Raw genomic sequence first — 19429 nt, 5'->3', positions numbered from 1 at the left:
CTGCAGTATTTTTTGTTTCATGAACAAAGATGGCCTAAACATGTTGTTAGCAAAATAAGCATTGATATGCTGTAACTGGAAAGATATTTCTTTATGCCTTATAAAATGAAGCAAATTTTTCATCATTTAAACAAAACATCACTGCCAGAGGTAAAATTGGCTATATTGTTGTTAAGCTTCTCTGAGGCAGGATGACCAAATGAATATAAAACATCTTCAGTCTTCACATCTGTGGCTATATTCACACAAACCCCTACTGCTACATAAAATGGTATCTTTCTCTTCCCTCTCCATCACTCCCTGAATGTGGAGGCATTCATCATATACACACAATCATACTAATGCTTTCATCTGGAACAATGGCCATATTTCTCATTATGTATCCATAATTATGAACACAGAGTAGAATATGTGGTCTGCTCATTGAAAGGGAAAGGTCATCCTTTTGCTGTTCTATAGCACCCTGATTGTGGAAGTGACAGAGTTGATAAACTGTGCTAAAAGCCAAGGAATCTCTATTAAGTGATCTTGAGCATGTGCCTAGATGTCCTCTGGATATGCAGATAATTCAGCTGATGTGCCTTAAAGGACTCTGTTCTGCCAAAGATAACCATTTGGGTTTCTATTAACTGCAGGTATTAGTGTGGCCTGAAAAGGTAAAGGTGAGGTATAGTTAGAGATTCATGCTGTCCTTAAGGTGAAATATGTACCCCTAACTCCACTGTCCACTTGCCTGTTGCAAGACACAGTGTGTGGCTGATTCATACAGTGCCTGTGTAGTATGAGAGAGTTTGCTAGGGGCTGTTTCCGCCCTATCTGCAGAAAGCTATTGTGTGGGATGGGAGGGGCTTGGCACGGTTACATCCCAGGCTAGCATTGTTCCACTTTAGCGGGTTGAATGACATTGGACTGAGAAATAATCACATCCTCTCACCTGCATGATTGCTTCCTATAGATGTAACCAGAGTGGAACTGGGACTTCAGTGCAAAAGCCATCAGTACCTGCAATACTAAAACAGAATCCCCCAAGCAAGCTTTGAAATGGAAAATTAATTGTAAAGTCTGTTAATACCTGTTTTATTGAATTGTTTACTATAATTCTGTTTTCAGCACCTGCATTCTTAAATACAGAACTTAATGTTGTTCATAGCAATGTTGTTTGCTATATTTATTAAAATTCCAACACACTTTAAGGATACAGATATTAAGAACTGTCATTTCAAAGAAGAAAACAAGAATGCAACCGTTGTTGAAAGAAGAATTACATTTCATCTTGCTGCACATTTCATGTAATGGTCAAAAAGGGACTTATATCACAGGTGGGCGAGGATGTACCATACTTTCCCCACATCTAGAAACAAGTGACGTGAAATCCATTTTTTTTAAAGGGGAAAAATTAAAAGTGGAAATCCATTGCTGTTTAATGCAGTGTTATAATTATAATCACATTAAGGGCTCAATCCTATGGACGCTAGTCAGTGGCTAGACAGCCATTGGATAGGTCAGTTCCTGGGAACTGACCTCCACCCCCTCGTGCACTGCCTCATAGGCAGCGTGGAATGGCCCCATGCTCCGCGCTTGGAAGAGGAGCGTGAAGCAGCAAAAATGGGACATTTCTGGGGGCGGGGAGGGTGGAAGTGCCATTCTGATGCTTCTTATGTGTCAGCTGGCACCCACCCCCACCACTCTGCCTTCCCGCAGCTAGACAGCTGGAATCGGCTGTCTAGCCGCGAATGCAGGGCGTCTGAAGTGCCCTGCCCTGCATTGGATAGGCAGTCGCCTCCGAGTTTGGAGGTGGCCCCCTATCCCGATAGGATTGCGCCCTAAGAACAAAAAAATCTGCATAAAACCAAATCAAGCTTTATGATGGAAGAAGTACGAAGTTGTCCCTCTCAGTTGCAGACGCTTCCATTTTCTATTTCAGTGTTTCTTCTTTTTTTAGGGGTTTCAGTCCCAACAAAGGATGGTGTCACTTTGCCTTTTTGTGTCAGGCTATAAATGTCTAAAAATGTAATTTTAAAAGATGTTAATAGAAAATATTGAGACTTGACTGCATGTAATTGACAACGGGAATTAATTATCAGTTCCCTGTAAAACGTATTTTGCCATGCATATAGGCAGTTCTCTTCCTAAACAGTTGGTGCTTAGATTCCTAATTCCTGTGTATCTTGTGTTTTAACTGAGCAATATTGCCATTTCCAGACAGTTATTATTTTTAAGGGCATACTGAGGGCAATCTTTTTTAAAACACTGGAAACAGCATGCAGTAACTTGTTTAAATAATTGGAGACCTGGGTGAGATAGTATTTTATCATATCTGCAACCCTTTTCTGTTTTATTAATAGTCCCTACCATTCTGTTTTCACCTGCAGTACATCATGCACAAGGCCTCTGTGCATCAAGAGCTATGTTGTGACAGAGAATATAACAGTCACTTGGGTCGGGTTTACATGAGCCTTTCTCCTGTCACTCAGTAATTTATATGCTCATCCTGCCTTTTTAAAAGGCCTTAACATAATGTTGGTTCCTCAGTCTCTATGCAAATAGTAGCTATTTTTAACAAGGTTTCCATTTATATGGTGGTTAGGAAGCCAAATACTAGTTGAGCTAGTTTACAAAATTGATGCATGTGAACTAGGGTGTGTGTTTGTGTAAAAATTTTTGCATAGTGGGAGAATAAATATATGAATCAGCCCTAATTCCACTTGAAATTCTGTTGCTACATTTGAGGAGTTGTAGTGGGAAGATGTTTTTATTACCAAACACGTTAATTTTTATTTAATTACAGCCACTAAGAACTATCCCTGTATAAAATACAATGTTTGTTTGTGTGTTTATTTATACAATACTACCAGTGCACAAAGTTTGATAGATGGAGTCCAGAACAAGTATTTTCTAGAAGGTTACTAAGCCAGGAGAGTTTAACAAAATACCTTTCATATTACTGGAGCACATACAATTCTAGCTTTCCAATGATATAACAGTGCCATTCAAATATGCAAAGACTGGGAAAGAGAGACTAGATGTGTGTGTCACTTTGGACAAAGCTTGAATACCGAATTGAAGTAGGCTGCTTGAGAAGTATTTGGACCTCCTTCACAATGAGTTTTCCCCTGAGCGAACTGAGCTGGTCGAAAACATCAAACCTCCTTCAGAGTTCGTGGGGGATCAGGTCAGCAGAGTCTCCATTGGCATGCATAGGGGAGAAAGAGCTGCACCCCCCAGTAAACACCCTTCGTGCAAAAGTGTCCTTGCTGGGGAGTGGGCTTCCCCCCACCATCTGTTTCCCTTTGTTTCCCTCCTTTGGGCAGCTACCCTGATATGCATGATATTACAATTAAATTGAAAATTTCTTTAGCTGCTGACGCACTACTGAAGTTTATGTAGCTTCACATTTATTATTTATAAGTGGGAGGTTTTTGCATGACTTTGAATGTTTGACTTGTACGGATCATTGATAGCAAATGACTGAAGCTACCAGGAGCATAGTATCACACTAAGCTTTTATTGCTTTCCGTCAAAGGCCATTGCACCTTTCCAAAAGTAAAAGATAATTTGAAAAATACAAAGTCAGACATGAAGCCTGGGAATTAAAACTTTGAAACAATTATGGCCAAAATGTTGAAACCTGATGGTCAGATATCAATAAATTCAAAAGCATCATTATGGCATCTAACTGCTAGTTCTAAAATAGTGTCTGTGCAGATTTTCAAGGCCACCAAGGTCTAAAGAGAAACCCTATGGGTCACATAACCATCTGTATTGGACAGTAGATAACTTCTGAAAGAAGTCTCATCTGAAGGTAGACCGAAATAGTAGCAAGAGACTTAGAATATCATTTGGAGTATAAAGAACAGAACAATATATAATGCAGAGGAGATGCATGGAGGAACTGTAGCTCACTTTTAGAGCACCTGCTTTGCATGCAGAAGGTCCCAGGTTTGATCCCCAGCATCTCCAGGTAGGGGAGGAAAACCTCCTGTCATTCCTGGAGAGCTGCTGCTGGTCAGTGATCCAGTTTGCAGAATCATAACAAGCCAGAGTGGCTTATTTGATTGTGTGAACTCACCCAGTGTCAACAATACTGGGTTAGAAGCACCAGTGGCCTGACTCAGTGACCAGGTTCACACAATCGCTGCAGCCCACTGTGGCTTATTTAAGGTGGGTTGAGGCACATGTGGCTTTTGAATATTCAAGGCTTGTCACGTCATTGGAACCCAGTGAGAGTGGCTTGTTGGCATGGTTAACAAATCACCTAGAACCCAGGGGCTGTTTTAGAGTTTTGGGTGGTTTGTTAACCATGCCAGCAAGCCACTCTTGCCAGGTTCAGGCGACACCACAACCCACAGTCGTGGCTCAAATATTCAAAATAAATATTTAATAAACAGCCATGGTTGCTTGATCATGTAAAGCGGCCCAGGCAGTTTCCTATGTTCTATGTCTTCAATCTTGAAAACTCCACAAATACAAATCTACTCAGGCAATGGTTTCTGGTGGCACTTGCCATCAATCATAGCAGCCGGCATGGTTTGCAAATCAAATAGCTATGAAAGCTTGTGTAAGCTTGGGGGAAGTAATCGCAACCAGACATGATTATTTTTCTATCTCCTAAACTATCTAGAAATATGTGAATTTAAGATAATTTTCCTGTCAAGTAGGATGTTTTGATCAAAACCCCAGTCTCGAAAATACCAACTTAAGGCTAGATGGCTATATGGGATATCTTTTGCTTTCCTTCAGATGGTTGGTCATGGGATAATGTACACAAGCTCTAACTGAAGGGAGTCTGACCTCTGATAGAATCAAAGTTACTGGAGTGCTAGAAGGCAACACTCAGCTAAAGGTTTTTGTTGTTGTTGTTTTTAAGAATTTAGCAAAGTGGCCAGTTTTGCAACCAGATAATCTCCCCACTTCCGTAATTCTGCTCCATAGAGAATTTGAGTTACTGTTTTACTTTGGAAATGTTTTAAGGCTGGATTGATTTTTTTTAAAAAAGCCACCATTAGTGAGGTACAATTTTAGCATGGTGCCTGTAGTTCTAAGGACTGTGGACATCTGACAGAGACCCAGAATTGCCATTATACTAAACTGCCATTTATTCAGCTCTTAAAGCTGTTACAAGGAAAACAGAATCAGGACTTGGTGGTAGCTGGAGGCATTACATTGGGACTATTTTGTTGTTACTTGTGTAGTCCTTGTTTTCAGTTCTGTTGTTGACCGTTACTATTGTTGCTTTTAAGATTTTGAGGCAGGAAAGAACAGCCAGAGCAATGTGACCAGCTTGTCAGGACCTATGTATGTATGTATGTATGGGAAAGCCAACACAACTAGGTTTGCATTTTATAATTGTAACTTATAAAGTACTTTAAAAATAAAGTACTTTGATCTGTGACTTATAATTTATGGGCTCCTTTAGGAAATCACTAAGACTATTGGAATTGTAAATTTAATTTTTTTAGTGTGTATCTAAGGCTGGGATCTCCCATGTGGTGCCTGTGTGGCACCCTCTCTTGGCACCCTCCAACTTCCCTGCCCCTCCTTATTTTTATTTTATTGTTAAACACTTTTTAAAACTTTTTTTTTTAGCTGGGAGGCTGGTATGCTGCAAAGTGAAGTGCTGTCCTCCAGCACCAGCTTTACTTCCAAGAAAACCTCTGGTCCCCATATGGGCCTTGGAGGTATTCTTAGAAAATACAAATAGTGGGGAGCTCCTCTATGTAATACTGATAACATGCATGTTTATCAATGGGCAAGTTCACACAACATGACAGCCCATCGTGGGTTAATTTACCCGCAAGGAGCTGCAGTGCATGCCAGCCACCATTATGAAGATGCAAGCATACCATGGGTTATACAAAGGTTGTTTAACTCTCAAATAACCCCCACCACCTGGGTTCGGATGACAGGACAAGTCACAGGGCAGCCCCCGGCTGGGGCTTGCATATTCATAATGGGGGTTGGCATGCACCGTGGCAGCCTGAGGGTTAATTAACCCACAGTGGGCTGTCCTATTTTCTGAACCAGGTCAATTTGTGTTGAGGGCATCGGATGAGCTCCTTGCTATAAAACTTCTTTAGACACCATTTTTAGCATACAGAGCTATTTGAGACATTTAATTATATTAAATTATTTGTGCTATCAGGCTTTTCTAGGCATCTTAACAGTTGCTCAACACTACTGTTAGCAATTGAGATTTTGAAAATGTTATTTATGTATTTCACACTACTGAATTTATCTATTTAAAAAGTAAGCATTAAGCATTTCTCTATTTGGTTGCACCCCTCCATTTGGTCTTTCACAAACTTCTTCACCTGGCAGCTTATAGTAAAATAAATAAAATAACCAACAGAATCATAAGGTCAACTTTACAATACCTATAAAACAGCAACCCAGCTATGAACACCTAAGACAGTTTGAACAGTAGTAATATACTAACATCAACCTAGAACCACAGTGGCCTTCCAAAGAGAGACTGTTGTTACTACGTTCCTATAAGTCTAGAAGGATTGCTTTTTTTAATTGTGTAAGTGTATATAATGGTTTGTGTATTATGTTGTTTTCCATCTTGGATGGATAGCAATAATGATAGGTGATATTTACATTTTAGATAAAGAAATTGCATCTGGCGGGCCTTGCTGGGAAGGAGTTCTGCACAAGGCATTGCCAGTGAGAAAGCCCTATTCATATATTCGATGTCATTCTGACTTCTGTGAATCATGGTGAACTTAATTGAATTAGAAATACTGTTTGATCTGTAAAAACAGGAACTAGAAGACTGTGGCTAAAATGTACCTACAACATAAGGCATATTTTTCAGCACAAAGGTAGGGGTACTACATAAGAAATGTAAAAGGCTCAATTACTTTCTTCTTTTAAGCCAACATCTGTAAGAAAATAGCTTAAGAATTTTTTTTTGGTCTTGAGCAAAAGCTGAAACTACAGAATTCAAACATGAAAGACTGCATAAGCCATGGACAGAAAGCTGTTGTGTTAACTTTTTTATTTATATCCCGTCTTTCTGCCAAAAAATGGCACTGAAGGCAGCTAACAGTAAAACGCATATTAAAAACAGAATCTTAATTCTGTTAAGAATTGGAGCAATGAGAAACCTGGCAAGGCGTGTTGGCCAGTCTCCTCCTGCAGTGCGCTCCAGGGCATCTTTTGTTGTCTGCACCATCCATTCAGCTTGGCCATTTTCTCAGGGATGACGAAGTGCAATGGTGAAAGCCCGAATAAGGTTCTTGTCTGCAAATGTTTTAAATTCAGCAGATGTAAATGCAGTCCCATTGTCTGAGGCTTTAGTATCAGGCAACCAGTGGGTTGCAAATAAGTGGTGCAGTGCTGTGATGGTTGCAGCAGCTGTTTGTGATGGTACTAAGGCTACTTCAAGCCACTTTGAGTAAGAATCTACCACAACCAAAACATTTTTTCCTTGAAATGGTCCTGCAAAATCAACATGGATTCTTGACCAAGTCTTCTTGGTCACTTTCCATGGAAAGATAAGTGTCCTTGTTGGGTTGTGCCTAGTGACCTGACAAATACTGCACTCCTTTACAGTTTTTTCGATATCTGAGTCAATACCGGGCCACCAGACATAGCTCCTGGCCAGTGCTTTCATGCAAACAATCCCTAGATGAGCTGCGTGCTAAGGGTCAAGATGGTTTGACGACCCTTATCTGGAATAACAACACGGTTTCCCCATGGCAGACATCCCTAATGGGCAGACATCTCATGCTGACAGCATTTGAATGGCTTAAATTCCTCTGGCAGTTCCTCATCTGGCTATCCCCTCCATACCCAGTTTAAAACATGAGCCAGTACAGGATCTTGAGCAGTCAGCCTAGCAGTTTGATCAGCCTGAAGAGGTGGGTCAGGAAGGGTTTCTAGCATCAAGACTTCCAGTGGAGGAGGTACAATAAAATCTGGAATTTGAAGTGGTACCCAACTCAATTCGTCAGCATTAGCTATTGCCTTTCCTGGTTTGTAGACAAGTGTATAATCATAAGCATGGAGCAGAATGCTCCAACACTGCATGTGGGGTGATAGTATGCAGGGAGTAGGCTTAGCAGGAGAGAAGAGTCCTAAAAGAGGCTTGTGGTCCATGCGTATTTCAAAAGCATTGCCATAGAGGTAGTTGTGGAACTTTTTGACTCCTGCAATAACAGCGAAGGCTTCTCTGACAATTTGTGCAAGGTTCCTTTCAGTGGATGACATAGTCCTTGAATAATAAGCAGTTGGTGCCTCTTTACCATCTGGAGATTTGTGGCTTAGCACAGCACCAACCCTGTAAGAAGAAGCATCAGTAGTAAGGATTAGTGTGGGTTTTTTCATCATAATGTATAAGCACAGAATTTGAACTCAACAAGTGTTTGACATTCTGGAAAGCATTCTCATGCTGGCTGGTCCATTTCCATGGAACTCCTTTTCCCAGCAAAAGATGCAGTGGCTCAGCAATGGTCGCCTTTTGTGAAAGAAACACATGGTAGAAATTGAGAAGACTTTAAAAGCTTGAAGTTCCTGCTTTGGTTTTGGAGCAGGTGCATCGTGAACTGCACGTATTTTATCTTCAGTGGGGTGAATGCAGAAGCATCAATATGATGGCCCAAAAATGTTATGCTGGAGGTCCCAGTTTCAAATTTCTCCTTTTTAGTATGAATGCTGGATGTGTCAAAATAATGTAGCACTTTTTGAAGTTGTTCAGCAAGCTCTTCCTCTGTTGATCCCATGAATTGCAGGCACTTTACTTGGAATGCCCCTCGATGAGTGATTATTGTTTGGGCATCTGCTATAGCATCATCAATGACCAACTGTTGATATGGTTGGGCCAGATCAAGTTTTGCAAAGACCTTCCCTCCACCGATAGCAGCGAGGAGTTAATTGACAGCAGGTACTGGATACAGATGCTGCTTAAGTGCCTTAATCACAGTGTAATGTCTGTGGCTCACAAACAGTTAAGAGCACAGCTTACTTCTGTTTAGCATTAGCTATCTTATTTGCTTCCAGATAGAATGAAAGCCATTCTGCATAAGAATCCCAGGAAGCAGGTTGACTAACATCAAACTCTTTGATATGTCCAAGAGCAGCCATTTTGATTTTAATTGTCTTTTTAAAAAAAACACACAGGGGTTGCTCAAGTTCTTAAATGGGTGTAGCTGATTGCTTACCAGTTAGCTGTGTAAATGGATTCACAATCCTTGCTGCCTGTATAGCTCTCAGTATCCCACCTTCGTCGCCAAAAATGTTGTATTGGTGGTAGAAATGACTGCAGGAATCAGTGGGCCTCAAAAACAACTGTTCTTTATTCAGCACACACAGAAGTGAGGGCTTAGCAGAAACTCCACCCGCTGTCGCTGCTCCCAATTCTACAGGAGTGGCCAAGGTTCAAAAACAATAACTAATCCACAGTAACCACTAGAATACATAACAATTAATTTAAAAAATGTTTCACATATTTTATAAAATGGGATCTAAAACTTATAGTCTCAAATTGGAATGGAATTTGTTGGGGATAATCAACACCAGACTTTCCATTAAGGGTCCTGGATTTCTTTCTGGGTTCAAACATCTGTGGGTGGGGGGATTCCATCTATATGTAGGAGACAGCTCATTCATCCATGCTCACCCCCTGCTCAATCAGACTCTAACCCCCTAATCCTATCTCTGACTTTCTTTCTCTCCCTTTTCCCTTACATGTATTGTGCAAACCTTTTGGAAAGGCCACTTTTTGTGTTTCTTCCAGTTCTAGGAGGCCTGGCTCCAGGTTTTTGAGAGCCTTTGGGGAAGACATACTCAATGGGCCCCCTCCTTCAGTGAGTCTACTTTCTTACCACTGTTGTCACCAGCTGCTTTTGCTCTCTTTTTTTTATCATTGTTCCCAGTTGCTTGCTAGACAAGTGGAGAGCTTGTCTAGCAAGTAGGCAGTGGTATCTACTGCTCTTCCTTCTCACCACTGTTGCTGTCTGGGCCAGAGTGAGAGGCAGGTGAACAAGCAAGTTGCAGTGATGAAGAAAAGGAGAAACAACTCCACAAGACTGTTGTTACCGGGCCTCTGCCAGGGTGGGGGCCCTCAGCAGGTGCCCAACCATATCTATGCTTGATGGTGGCCCCGAGTTATAAAGTGTCTAGTGTGGGTGAACTGAAAGTAAATTTTTATTTATTTATTTATTTATTGCATTTATACCCCGCCTTTCTCCCTCTCGCAAGGAACTCAAGGCGGCTTACATTATCCTCCTCCTCACCGTTGTATCCTCACAACAACAACCCTGTGAGATAGGTTGGGCTGAGAGTCTGTGACTGGCCCAAAGTCACCCAGTGAGCTTCCATGGCCGAGTGGGGACTAGAACCCGGATCTCCCGGCTCCCAGTCCGTTACTCTCACCACTACACTACACTGGCTCTCAATAATTATAATAATTATCCAGATCATAGTATGCCCCATGGAGTGAATGAGAAGTAATATGGTGCCCCTCACCAAAAGAAATAACAGTAGCTTGCTTGTGTTTTTTCCAGGCTACATGTCACAAATTCAGACAAAACAAGATAAACTCCACAGGTTTGCTGGGCAGTCTGACCTTCAGGAAATTTCTTTCTGAATCTCAAATGCAATGACTAGGTTGACCCTGAACAGGAAGCAAAAACCATATATATCAAGACATCCCAAAGTTGACCTTCCTTGGCCTTCTTCCATAAGTCTACCTCTCAGCATCCTATACTTACTTTGGAAAATCTCTGATGCCTTAGAAGTACAAGAAATTGGTGGGCAAAAGCCTTTCTAAGTGTAGTGAACTCCAGCTGGGGTTCCAAATTAAATACACAAAAAATTATCATGTTATACAACTCTGTTTTCAAATTCTTGGGACGCACACGCACACACACACTGTGTATAGTATTCTCCATAGCAGATTAGTAGCTGTGTCCCACAAAATGCAAAATATACAGACAACGTTTCTTAGCTATCTAGCTATCGCCGCCTTGGGTTCCTGAAAGAGGAAAAAAGGTGGGATATAAATGTAATAAATAAATAATCTAGGTGGAATATAAATGTAATAAATAAATAATCTAGCAACTAATCTACTGTCAATTATCAATACTATAAGTGAGCTTTCAAACTTTACATTTATTTGGGGCAAAATTCAAATGACCTGCATTTGCTGGTACCCTAGAGAAACCCTGTTGTACTGAAAACAATTTTCTCTTTGGAAACATCATGACAGATGCAATTGCCAATGTCCACCCTAATTACTGATAATGCAAACTTGCTTCTGCAATTAATTTAGGTTTGGTAGAACAAAAGAACCTTTAATGTCAATCAGCTTCACTTCAAAGCTAGAAAGTGTGTGAAAAAGTCAATTCCACTTACTGTTTTTCAATAACAGTTGTAGTGCTTTGCAAAATAGTAATTGCAATGCAAATGAAGTATCACTGCCAGAGAGCATTCTAATGATATGCTGAGTCGCTCTTCATCAGTACCATGACCCTTTCTGCAGCTGAAAGCAATGTCAGGTTTATAAAGTGCTGCTACTATTCAGTAAAGTTTTATTAAACCAGGGCTATGGAAAATCCAGTTGTCCTGTTGCCTGAGTATTTAATAATCTGATTCTTATGCTTAGAATTATTATTATTTCAGGCTTATGAAGGGCTGACTACTAAATATTTAATGCTTTCTCAAAATAAATGGTGGCAGTGTTGTCTAAAACTACATTAGACTAAAGTCACTGAGGGCTTCATCATACTTGATCTTTTTTTTCTTATACCAAGATAAATTTAAGGAAAGAAATCAAGTATGTTATATATGGAAAAAATGCTTCTATTTTGTCAGCATCTAAGCATATAACTGTGATAAAATAGATATTTGCACCATTTCTATATAATTAAATACTCAGGTTTCCCTGTATATAGGTAATTTTTGCAGAACAAATGTCACGTGTGAAGCAACCCTTAGGTAATGAAGTAGGAACAAAAAGAAGTTTATCTTGGGAAACAGGTACATGTAAGGCATATTAAATGCTTGTTTGTTCATTCTTTACCATCTACATGCCCCCTGTTGAAATGGCTTTGCCTCCAGCCTGCACTGTATTGGTTTTATAGGAGTGTAACTGTCATTACTTCCCCCCAAGAATCCCAGGAATTATAGTTAAGTAAAGAAGCTGAAAATTCTGTTAAGATATTCCTGTAACAAATATTTCCTGGTTCCATATTTGAGTTGAAAATAGCTATTTTGTTGGGGTAGATTTCCCCCCAACACACACCCCCAAACCCCCGCTTTATGCAAGCAATCTTTTCAATGCTTTTTCATGCAATCCACCCACTTTTCCCTTCATGAATTAGCCATGAAAGTGGTCCAGGTCAACCAGGGATTATGTAGTGAAGAGGAGGACAGTGTAAAACTATGTAGTTATTTACCTATATGATGCTGTCACTGAGAGCAAGTGGGGGCCGTGTAAATACACACTTTTACAAGGAGTGCCAAAACATCATTGAAAAAGTGAGGGATTTTCAGCACTGTTGAAAATATTCACAAAAAAGTCTAATCCCAAGTCTAGACTACCTCCCCGCCAGTAGAATTACACTTCCCAATGATGCCTGGGGAAACAGAATTACTGTTAAAACCATTCTAAGTCTGTAAAGCAGATATTCCCAAGGAATAACAGGCTTGGAAAAATCTGTTGCTATCAGCATTGTGTTAATGTTCTGTCAGAGCCACCTTCTGAAAAGATAAATGGGTGTTTCATCAGTTGCATTGAATCATATGTGGGATGCACTTGATAGTAGTCAAAGAGCCAGTTCCAACATCACAACTTGGTTTGTTGATAGGTTAACTCTGGGTTCTTTAATGCCTAAACAGCCCACAGTGTCAGGGTTCGGATGTCACGATAACCTACAAACAGGACAATCATTAGTTATTAATTGGAAGTGGAAGTGATGAACATGCCGGAGGCAGTGCCCTCGCTTGCTTCTGCTAGATTTTGGCAATTCATTGGTTAAATAGCTCACAAATTGCTGTTATATGGGAACCAGGACACTGTTGTGGGAAGTAGTCAGTGGTAATTCATATCTGACTAATCTACTGTCAACGTTACTCTCTCAACTACTACCTTTTCCACAATGAGCAAGAAGACTGGTTTGTCTGATACAATGCCATATGCTTGTTCTTCGTTCAAGCTAATTTACAATGCAAATCCAAAATATGAAATTAATCTCTATAAATTTGTTTGCATTAGAGAAGGAAGCCTGGAGATGAATGCATTTTTGCTAGGGAGATTTGCATTCTCACTGTGCACCTGCAGGGGAATGGCACCAATCTTCCATGGGGGATGCACCCATTTCCAGGCTTTGAAGAAGTCAATCATGTCCAAATCCACCCTGTGTATAGTAAAACAACCAGAAGATCACCCCAAAAATATGACTAATAGAATAAGCACACTATTTAAGAGCAATTGATCCATATAGTGGAAAGGATACCATTATTGTCATTACCTTTGATGGAGTGCTCAGTGAAGTAAATATAAGAATTTATGTTTATATTTAAATATAAATATATTTATGTCATGTAAGAATCTATGTTGAGCAATATATACTCAGGAGCACATTTTCACTTATCAGAAGGATACAGCTATATTTTACCCTTTAATTAGGCAAATACATGTTCTCCAGCTACCAGTCCAATTCAGAGTGCTGGTATTAACCTACAAAGCCCTAAATGGCTTGTGGCCAGCTTACCTGAAGGATTGTCTCTCCATATATTCCAGCCCAGGCCATAAGATCATCATCAGAGGCCCTTTTCTGGGTGTCCTTGCCAAATGAGGTGGGGTGGATGGCTACTAACGAAAGGGCCTTTTCTGTAGTGGTACTCCGGTTGTGGAATGCCCTTCCTAGGGAGGCACACCTGGTATCTACATTGTGGTCTTTTCAGTGCCAGGTGAAGACCTTTATATATTCCCAGGTTTTTTCAGCCCTTCAGTTCTAACAATTGCATCACTGTCTTTTTAGATCTTTGCACTCTTGCTGGCTTTTATCTTGGTTCCTGCTTTGTTTTTATTCGGTTTTAACCTCATGGTTTTATATTATGTTTTACTATGTTGTTGTATTTTATGCTTTAAGTTTGTTTTGTGACACCCCCAGAGAGCTTTGGCTAATGGGCAGTATAGAAATGTCATACATATATACATACATATCTTTGTGGATACATTAAGCTCATAATCTGCAACTTTGTGGATGGGCACAAGTGAAGACACTGTGGTTGTTGGTATGGGAAGAGAGGCAGATGGTTTCTCCATTACTAAATTGCTAGTAGTGGCTGAAAATTACTCAGATGTAAGGTAAACCGCCCAGTTGGGGTTGGAGACTCATCCATTTCCCCTTACCTTCTACTAAGGGGAACTAGAGAAGTTATATATTTACTAATCTCACACAGTTATAAAGAAAAATTTGAGTATACGCTGAAGTCCTGTTTAATTCCTCTTACTCTGGAGATCTTTTATCTCCCCCTCCCTTCCAGCTTGGGGCTGACTCCTATTTAATTTATTCACAAAATGTTAGCCCTTCTTTCAGGTGTTGTTCAGAAGGACGTTTGCATCATGTCTCTTGAAGTCTTGTCCCTTTAAAAAGACATCATAGCTAACCATGATGATGATGGTGCTGTCATCAAAGTGGCAATGGTTACAGTCTCCCATTTCTTTGGCTGTTAGGCTCTCCTACCCCCTATTATTTTGGCGTATATGCTCAAGCTTATGTTTAGTTCCAGCTATTCATTGCATCTCATTTAAAACAACCTAGGCTGTTCTTTTTTCTTTTCTGTCAACACAGTTTTTTGTGCCAGAGTCTTTATTTGTAAAAGACAATGAAATATGGTGCACATTAAACAAGCACTTCCAGTGTTCTTCTGGCAATCAGCCTATTTGCATTTAGCTCAGCACTGGCAAAAATACCAGCATGAGTGAAATGTTGTTGCTCTCTGATATATGAAAAGGGGACTTGCTCCAGCCCTTACTGATTGGAGTATGTGTGAAACCATGGAGACTATATATTCAGATAGTCTCCTGGATGTATAGCTGCACCAGTCATGTTCTCATTCTCATTCAGATCTGCATACACATATGTTTTGCTGTGGGAACACTTCCCATTCTAAGAATCTAATTTGGAATAACCAGTCTTCAACATTCAGTTTTATGATCCCTGCTTTTTGTTTTTTTTTCTTTTCTTGAATTACATATGTACATAAAATCAGTACAAAACACATGAATAAAACCTTCAAGGTTGCAGACAAAATAGTCATAGCACTAATAATAGCTTTGTTTATACCTTAGGATGAGTGAAACAGGAAAAGCCGTGACATATCAGTCACTGTGAAGCCTGACCCATTCTATGGGTGTGTCTGGCTTAGCTTTTCCCGTTGCTCAAATAATTAACTACTGACCATCTCTTAAATTGTGTGCGTCTGTAAACAGACTGAAAGAATGTGGAAGTGTCATTATGCTGCCTCAAGCTTTGGAAGAAGTGGTGTATACATTATTTTTTTATTTTCAAACATTTAAAAACACAGGTTACACCTGTCCTATTTTCCCCCACAGTAACCTTGGGAGGTTTGTTCTGATACCAGTTGCAATCCAGTCCAGATTTATAAGATGCAATTTTCAAATGAATTTAAACCAACATGATATCCTGATTTTTTCCCCTTACATATTTTAATGCAAGGTAGAAATATGTAGAGAAATGTAAATTTAGGGTGCACAATTGTGCTCATGGTGAACAGGTTGCAGAGCGGTTCCAGGGGCACTATTATAATGTTTCTCCCAAGAGATGCTTCTATATGCAGTTACTCTTCCAAGCATGCTTCTGTCTAGAGGGGGCGGGGGGCAATCAGTAGCAATTGAATCCTTTCTGTTGCCACCTCTTTCCCAGGTCCCTGCACACAACTCTGCTCATTCTTCAGCGGGGAGTAGCAGCCTACATTCTGGGACTCTGAGGCAGGATGCGTTTCTGGATGCTGAAGGAGAGCCTCAGCTGCAGTTAAACAACTCTGCAGTATAATTGAATGGCATGCTAAGCTAACTAGGGTTTGACAGATGTACATAAAGCTAAATAATTTATACTAGAAAAAACATAAATATGATTCCTAACAAAAGTTTTTCATGCTCATTGTGCGTTTCTTTTATATCCAGTAAAGGATTGCCTTCGAGTTCAACATTCACCTTAGAAGACAGTGCTATCTGCTTGACTTCAGAACAGAGCACAGTAGAGACAGAGAATGATAATGCTTCTGTACTCGATGTGTACTTAGTAAGTTATCCACCCATGCTGCTTTTTCTTCTTAACAAGTTTTATACATTTTTAAATTGTCATCTTGCTTTTGACGGAGAGTGGCTATGCATTCTCTAGATGTTTTGAGTTTTGAAAAATATACATATATGAATGTGTATATATCCATAGCAATGAATACGTATGAAGAGTGTGTGTGTGTGTACACACATATATATACACGTACACACATGGAAATACAACTTTCTAGCAATTACACATAGGCTTCAACAAAAGCGGAGCAGATATCCAAATAAGTATCCTTTTGAAGGTGGCTTCTATATGCCACCCATTCAAACATTGAAAGCATTGTAAGGTCCTCAATCCATTGCATTATAGGAGGTGAGCGTTTATCCTTCCAATGTTGTAATAGTAGTCTTTTAGCTGTCAAAATGATGTGGAGAATCCATTTATTCTGACCATTCGTTAATTACTGTGAAGCGGGTAAGTAATTTAAAAGAGCAGATATGTTTGCTTTAAATGTTTCCCTCTTAAGCATTCTCCCCCATTTTGTGGAAAGTATAAAATATTTCCCCCCTTTTCCCTTGGCATTTTTACAAAACAGAAAAGATAAGGTTCTCTGAGGGAGAGCTGTCACCGAAGAGAAGAGGAATAACACAGCAGTACTTAAACTACACCTGTAGTTCTATTAATAATTTTTGTAGCTATAATTGAATGAGCAAATCAGTGCTGAAGATTCTCATTGTTGCTTTGGTTACCAAGGGCCCTCTGTTTTAACATACACATCGGTTGGAATGGAGAATGCTTGGGTCCCTTTGAAAACAGCACTATAAAGCACAATCCTATGCATGTTTAGACAGAAAAAAGTGGATGGCTAGGGAATACTGGGAGTTGTAGGATTTTTTTCTGTCTAAACATGCATATGATTGCACCCTAAATGTACCACTGTAGTGAAAACTCCCTCGCCTGTTTGGATCAATTTTGTTTGGATCAATTTAGAAATACTGTTTTGTCATCTTTAGCTTTTTGCGTATATGTCAAAGAAGGAGAGAGTAAAGGGCAAGGGAAATATCTATGACTTTTTTTTTAGAACTCCGTTGGAAATTCTTCTTCTAGATCAGGGATGGGGAACCTGTGGCCTTCCAGATGTTGCTAGACTCTCAACTCCTTTCATCCCTGACCATTGGCCATGCTGGCTGGGGCTGATAGGAGTTGGTGTCCCGGTAACATCTAGAGAGCCACCAGTTCCCTATCTGTTCTAGATTCTTGATGTTGTCCAGATCTACTCATTTCATCCAAACTAGTAGCTACCATGCAACTTGTTATATTCAGACAGATATGTCATCACTATCTTTTGGCTACAGCTCTACTTTTTAGCCTAGAAAATCTTTGAATGTGTTACTACATTCTGCATTTGTATTGGTAGCAAGCAATAATATTAACTGGGAAAAATACATGTTCCTTAAAACAGCTCCCTGCTCTCTTAATCTACATATGTAATGTTGACTGTAATATCCAGAATGAAGGGACTGGTGATGAATGGAAAATGAAGCCCTCTTTTTCTGCATACTGTTTCCTAATACTGGTTCAACGGTTTATTTAGGTCCAGTGTTATGCAGGGCATTGAAGTGAATACAAATCACAGCATGTTGTTTATCCAAGATAAATGTCTCAAAATGTTTGTGTGGGTGAAATTGAACTGTGTTGACGAAATTTGTGCAAAATACATTTTTTTGGTTAAACTTCATAGAAAACCAATTATGGAGAAAGCTCTTCTTCTGTGAGCAAGCTCACCTCTTAAAGTATATTTAGGCAACCCCACTGAGGATTATGGATACATGATAAAGCCACAAGTTGATCTTTTTGGTTGTTTGAAGGGGATTTTGACAAGGTGACTTTGTCACATCTCAAAATAATCAGCTTACCACATCCTGAGAAACCTTTAGAACATGAATGGAGACATGGCACATTGAGCCATGATTGTGGCATGTATTTGAAAGTATTCACACAATTAATTATCACTACCTCCTGCCCAAAGTCAGCTCTTGTCATTGTCCTAAAAAGGGTCCTGAAGTTTTAATACGCCTGTTTGGGAATTAAAATTTTTAACTATGCCAAATACAAAGAACAACGGGTTCAGTGGAGATCCTGTCTTATTGGAACACTCTGTAATTCTTGCTAGGTAATTGACTGTTCTTTAAATTACAATTTATACTCATTTTTGTGACTTTAGATAAATTGTGTCTTAAGTGGCAAAATCAATTCTTGTTGGTAAATATGTTTGTGTGCAGCTGACAACTGCTAACACATCTGGTCACTCTTTTAGCTGCTAAATGGTACCACAGTAGTAGTAGCAGCCAAAAGATATGCATAATACTCTCTTTCTCCTCCAGTTTTTGAAACTTGATCCCCTTGGAAACTATGCTAGTGAAGGGGATGGAATCTACTAACCTGTGAAGGTGTGTCATCATGAAATACTGCACAGTTCTACTGAGTACCAGGGAATGTGCCAGTACAATTGAAGTAAGAGAGTGCTCACATTCCCTTGTTGTACCAACACAGACCTTTACGCTGGATCAGACTGGGAGTCCGTACACTATTAATTGGATGAATTATAGCTGCTCTTATGAAGAAATTATTCTACACTTTGAGAGACCATGTACCAGAGGGAGCTCTACGCCTTCTCTTTTTTGTCCTGTGCAGCCAGCTAAGAATTTAAAACAATTATTATACTTCACAAGCTGTCAGATTAATGTAGGAGAAAGGGAGGGAGGCAAGTAGTGTTGCTGCTCTCCTTCTTCTTGAAAAAAAAATATCCTGGATGACTGTTGCAGTGTTAGAGTTGCAACAGTTGTGGGGAGTGTGCAATGCCACCAACATATTAATTTTAAGAAATTAAATACAACTTTAAAAAATGGCACAGGTTTGGTGGAAGGAGGTCAATGTTGGTAATAACTAATAATGTCACAAAAATATCCAGTAGCTGCCTATGACACTCATGTCTCCATGTTCTACATGGAAAAATGCAAGGGCATAAGAACCAGTTCTTAAATCCTCTTTAATATCTTTTTTTCCTTGATACAATGGCAATGTACACTCCCTTTGATCAGGTAGTGCAGCTTTAATGTTCTAGGTTAGATTGACTTTAACTACCAAACTCAAACAGAGTGGAT

The 19429-nt window shown here is 39.7% G+C and overlaps 1 protein-coding gene across 12 annotated transcripts in view; it reads left to right on the top strand.

Annotated features, from left to right (window-relative positions):
- PIP5K1B (phosphatidylinositol-4-phosphate 5-kinase type 1 beta) overlaps window positions 1-19429 on the top strand; it is a 120300-nt gene that overhangs the window by 91210 nt on the left and 9661 nt on the right. For 8 of the 12 annotated variants that reach the window (XM_084834362.1, XM_084834352.1, XM_084834363.1 and 5 more), the window contains one exon: window positions 16160-16277. In XM_084834362.1, coding sequence (XP_084690488.1) covers window positions 16160-16277 — 118 coding nt within the window. The other 4 variants (XM_084834364.1, XM_084834359.1, XM_084834353.1 and 1 more) reach the window with 2 other exon arrangements.

The sequence above is a fragment of the Heloderma suspectum genome, chromosome 2 (assembly GCF_057233095.1).
Source record: "Heloderma suspectum isolate Gila_16-S chromosome 2, 16-S_ref, whole genome shotgun sequence".
NCBI classification, from domain to species: Eukaryota; Metazoa; Chordata; class Lepidosauria; order Squamata; family Helodermatidae; genus Heloderma; species Heloderma suspectum.
This window is presented reverse-complemented; position numbering and strand designations above follow the sequence as displayed.